The following is a 3,986-nucleotide window of genomic DNA, read 5'->3' as shown; positions in this document are numbered from 1 at the left end:
CAATGTTCATTTAATATTCTGTTAATTTATTTATCCTAAATGAGAAATATATGATGTAAATTGTGAGCCCTGGAACAATTTGACGAGCTAAGGCGAGATCATTCAGAAACTATTTGATGATCTTGATAATTATTAAGGTGCTCGTGAATATATTTCCAAATTTTTCAGAAGGTGAAATCTTCAACTTAAGAGTCCGATAATAAAGTATGCGACGCGACGAGTTTGTGGCAATTTTCGGAGAATTTTTCAAATACCCTGACAGGACTAGTCTTGAAATTCACCTTGAAATCTGAGGTGGCCATGCGGGGCCCACTTTTCGAGAAAATTCTACTGAAAATTTGGCAAAAGTTTCCCTAAAAGTGGACAACCCAAACATATAAAAGGAACAAAATCCACATGGATTGGGTTGGATCGGTTTTGACTCTAAACCGTCTCTATACTAAAGTGAGCGGTTTAAGCATTTTGGACAACCGGTCATTAAAAAAAAAGAAGCTTAACCCGATCCAATCCAATCCAAGTAAAAGATGGTTTGGTTCGGTCGGTTAGGCGGTTTTAACCTATATTATATTAACATACTATTTATGAAAAAAATTCTAGTAAAATTCAATCTAAATAATAAAAATTATATTAAATAAGCATAATCTAAATTTAAAATACAATAATCAAATCCAAAACTAATATTTACAAACCAAAATCTAGAATAGATTCAAAGTGATTGAATTATTTGATGGCTTAGCTATAAATACTAGCTTAATATGGTAGTATTAAAGGTTAGAGAATGAGAGATTGAGATATGTGATATGAGAGGATCAAATTAATCGTAGCGATTATATATTAGACTTCTAGGCCTTTGGGCATTGGATTCGATATGGTAATATATCATTTGAGAATAAAGTTATAATTGGATATTTAGAACTTACTTAGAACGACTAGACAAATGAATATATATATATATATATATATATATATATTTAACACTTTTTCTTATTATATTTCAAACATACCGGTCGGTTCGGGTTCCACGGTTTAAGCAAAAGAGAAACCAAACCAACCCAATTCATAAATAGTTTGCTTCGGTATTGAACCGGCTTTCAATTTTAAAGTTAAAAAACCTTAACCAAACCATATTTACCGGTTGGTTTTGACCGGTTTGGCCAGTTTGTACCGTGTTTTGCACACCCCTACCCGCAACTCCTGGAGCCTGCCTGCTCTCCAAGCATAAATAACTCCACCACAAGAGTAACATACATCAATAAAAATCCAAACCGACGATTAATACAACCATATCCAACATTTAAGTCTACAACCACAATTTTAATCTCCAAGAAACTCTAAGTCGGTTCAAACCCATAATTTACAAACAACAATAAATAACATCCCATGATTATTAGAGCATTTTAAGGAAAATAGAAAAATTACATCAAATAGGTTAACGGGTAACCTACGAATAATAGATGGCAGCGGTGGTGCTAAACCTCAACACCTAAAGCCGAACACCAACTCTACGAACTGGACATTTGAAAACAAAAGACCCAGGAGGAAAGCATACAAAAATGTTAGTGTGAGTAGACAAAAATAAATGTTGGTAAAAAAAATCGGAAAGAAAAAGAATTTATACTTTCCGACATATTTTTCCTTTAAAATCTGGGGATCTTACCCTTATTATGATAACGTGGCTGAATCTAGCTTACATATATGAGATGAGAGGATCCATCATCCATGCATATTCATTCTCGGCTTGTGGTAAATGCTCAACAAGTCAACAATTGAACTTCAATTAAAATTAAGTAGCTAGAGCTTCATGCACTAATATACAGAGGAATTTTCATTAGGGTTCCAGTGAAGTTTAAGCATTTAAGGCCTCCTAGATGAACTTACACGTACAATCAGATACATAGAGTAATATATCCATTTATCCAACAAATTAAAAAAAAAATTTACAAACACAAATAATGATGATGATTTTCACTATTGCAAGTTTGCGCGACAGTATATATGGTCTGCAACAGAGTGAGAAGCAGAAGGATAAAGGCTGCGGTCAAAGATATAAATTTCCATGGATCAGAACAGTAGGTGCGCTTGAACTTTTCTTGCCACGTTTTCCATTTGTGATCATAGTGTTTATTGAGTTTAGAGCAGAGTCCACCATAGTAGAACTTATTGAGCACAGTGTCATAGTAAAGCTTGACAAAGAACTTTGAAGCATCCTCAGCGCTGAGCCAGTTATCTATTATTTTTTTCTCACAGAGAAACTCCATGTCCTTACTAGAACCGATGAGGTTGTCCATTAAAACGGCATAAGATGTTATCTTGTGCGAATGACCAGGATAGCATTGCTCAAAGGCAATGAGGTTTCTGAACAATGAATCCGTCAACTCTCCAATTGCTAGTTGTGGAATTGCCAAAGTCCCATCCTTGAATTCAATGTTCATTATGCTTTTAGTATCAGTGGAGGATGCCCTTCGGAATTTAACTCCGGCCTCCGACAGAGCAAGCGCAGGATGCATCAATTCTGTCTCCGAGTCATAGAATGATAGATCAAACTGATCTTTAAATGGAAAGACTATCGAAGTTCTTATCAAATCAAGTATGTGCAAGATTTTATCATCATCGTCATCTTCATCATGAACATTATTATTTAGATGGCGCAGATATGAACGACAATTATGTGCCAGTTGGTGATGTGAGCTGAAGACAGTGAGCAATAGTTTTCTGAGGGAGGGATCATCCTTGGGGTCGAAGGTAAGGGTATATAAACAGTTTAGGACAAACCAAGGAATCTGATTTTCTAGTAGCAAAAGGTCATGACATATATATTGAAACATGCAATCCATGCTGAATATGGGGTCACTAATGTGCCTATGCTTCTTGTCCCTAAACTTCCTAAATAGTTCTAGCAGGAAGCAACCATCTAGTATCATCATTTCTACGAAGCTGTTCTGGTTAAGATGATCAAGTGGTTCAGAATAAAACTCACGGGCGCGATTCTCAACCCTAACAATCCCTTCAATCAAGAGTTTCAAACTTATATTCATGCGTGAGAGAAGGTTATGTAAATACCATTGCTTCACAATTTCCATGCGTTGAAATTGTTCACGGCCACGATGAAAGGGTCCAATTGAGACGACATCAGGTGTATATGCCTTTGGGTTATGTCTCCGGAGAACTTGGGGAACTCTGAAGATGCAACATATGTTAGAGAAGGGTAAATCGCCGCAAAGGTTATTCATCATCCTGTCTTGCAATGCTTCGACATCTGTTGTATCTATGTCATCTTCTATAACAATTGAAATATGGCCTGAGCTACTACTTATACCATTGATTGCCATGGCTGTTCTTTGAATCTAATTAACTATCTTGAGAGGCTGGAAAAAATTAGAATGAAAAAAAATAATAATTAATATCGTATGTAAACAACTAAAAGAAAGGCCTTTTAGCTAGTAAAAGCTTGAAATACAAGTATAACTTACCTTACTACAAGATATAATATGACAGAAATAGAATCCGGCTAGGAATTGGAGCAATGAAATTATTTCAAACCAAACTGATTTAAGGGAACTAGCTGCTCGAGCGATAATGATACCAGAATCCTGCTCATCTTCATCTTTAATAGATTCAAAAGTCAACCTTCTTTCGTGCTTGTGTTGCTTGCAAATTAAGTTGTGTGAATAGCTAATATTTTTCTAATTCCTTTATACTTGTCTGTTTATCTATCAACGGTTACTGGGAAATTACTCCTCTTTTGCTGGACAGCCAAAAGTAGTATTTTAATTTTAAATAACCTGCAAACGCAACCTTTGCAAACATGTATTAACAATGAAGGTTTAATCACATTGTCTACTAAGGGTATTGATATCTTATTGTGCATATAATCAACTCAATTTCGTGGTCATTGGGACTCTGTCTCAAGTCTCAACTTAATTTCGTGGTCATTGGGACTATGTCAAACGATTAAAATAATATTACGAAATGTGTATCAACCAACT

The 3,986-nt window shown here is 35.3% G+C and overlaps 1 protein-coding gene across 1 annotated transcript; it reads right to left on the bottom strand.

Moving 5' to 3' along the window:
- Positions 1–1,845: 1,845 nt before the first annotated feature.
- Positions 1,846–3,612, bottom strand: LOC133712977 (UPF0481 protein At3g47200-like). The gene is made up of 2 exons (XM_062139089.1): positions 3,471–3,612; positions 1,846–3,365 (listed from the first exon to the last, which is right to left on the bottom strand). The coding sequence occupies exon 2, from the start codon at positions 3,327–3,329 to the stop codon at positions 1,938–1,940; it is 1,392 nt and encodes a 463-aa protein (XP_061995073.1). The 5' UTR covers positions 3,330–3,365; positions 3,471–3,612; the 3' UTR covers positions 1,846–1,937.
- Positions 3,613–3,986: the final 374 nt, after the last annotated feature.

The sequence above is a fragment of the Rosa rugosa genome, chromosome 5 (genome assembly GCF_958449725.1).
Source record: "Rosa rugosa chromosome 5, drRosRugo1.1, whole genome shotgun sequence".
Taxonomy (NCBI): domain Eukaryota; kingdom Viridiplantae; phylum Streptophyta; class Magnoliopsida; order Rosales; family Rosaceae; genus Rosa; species Rosa rugosa.
Note: the sequence above shows the minus strand (reverse complement) of the source record. Positions and strands in the feature narration are given on the sequence as shown.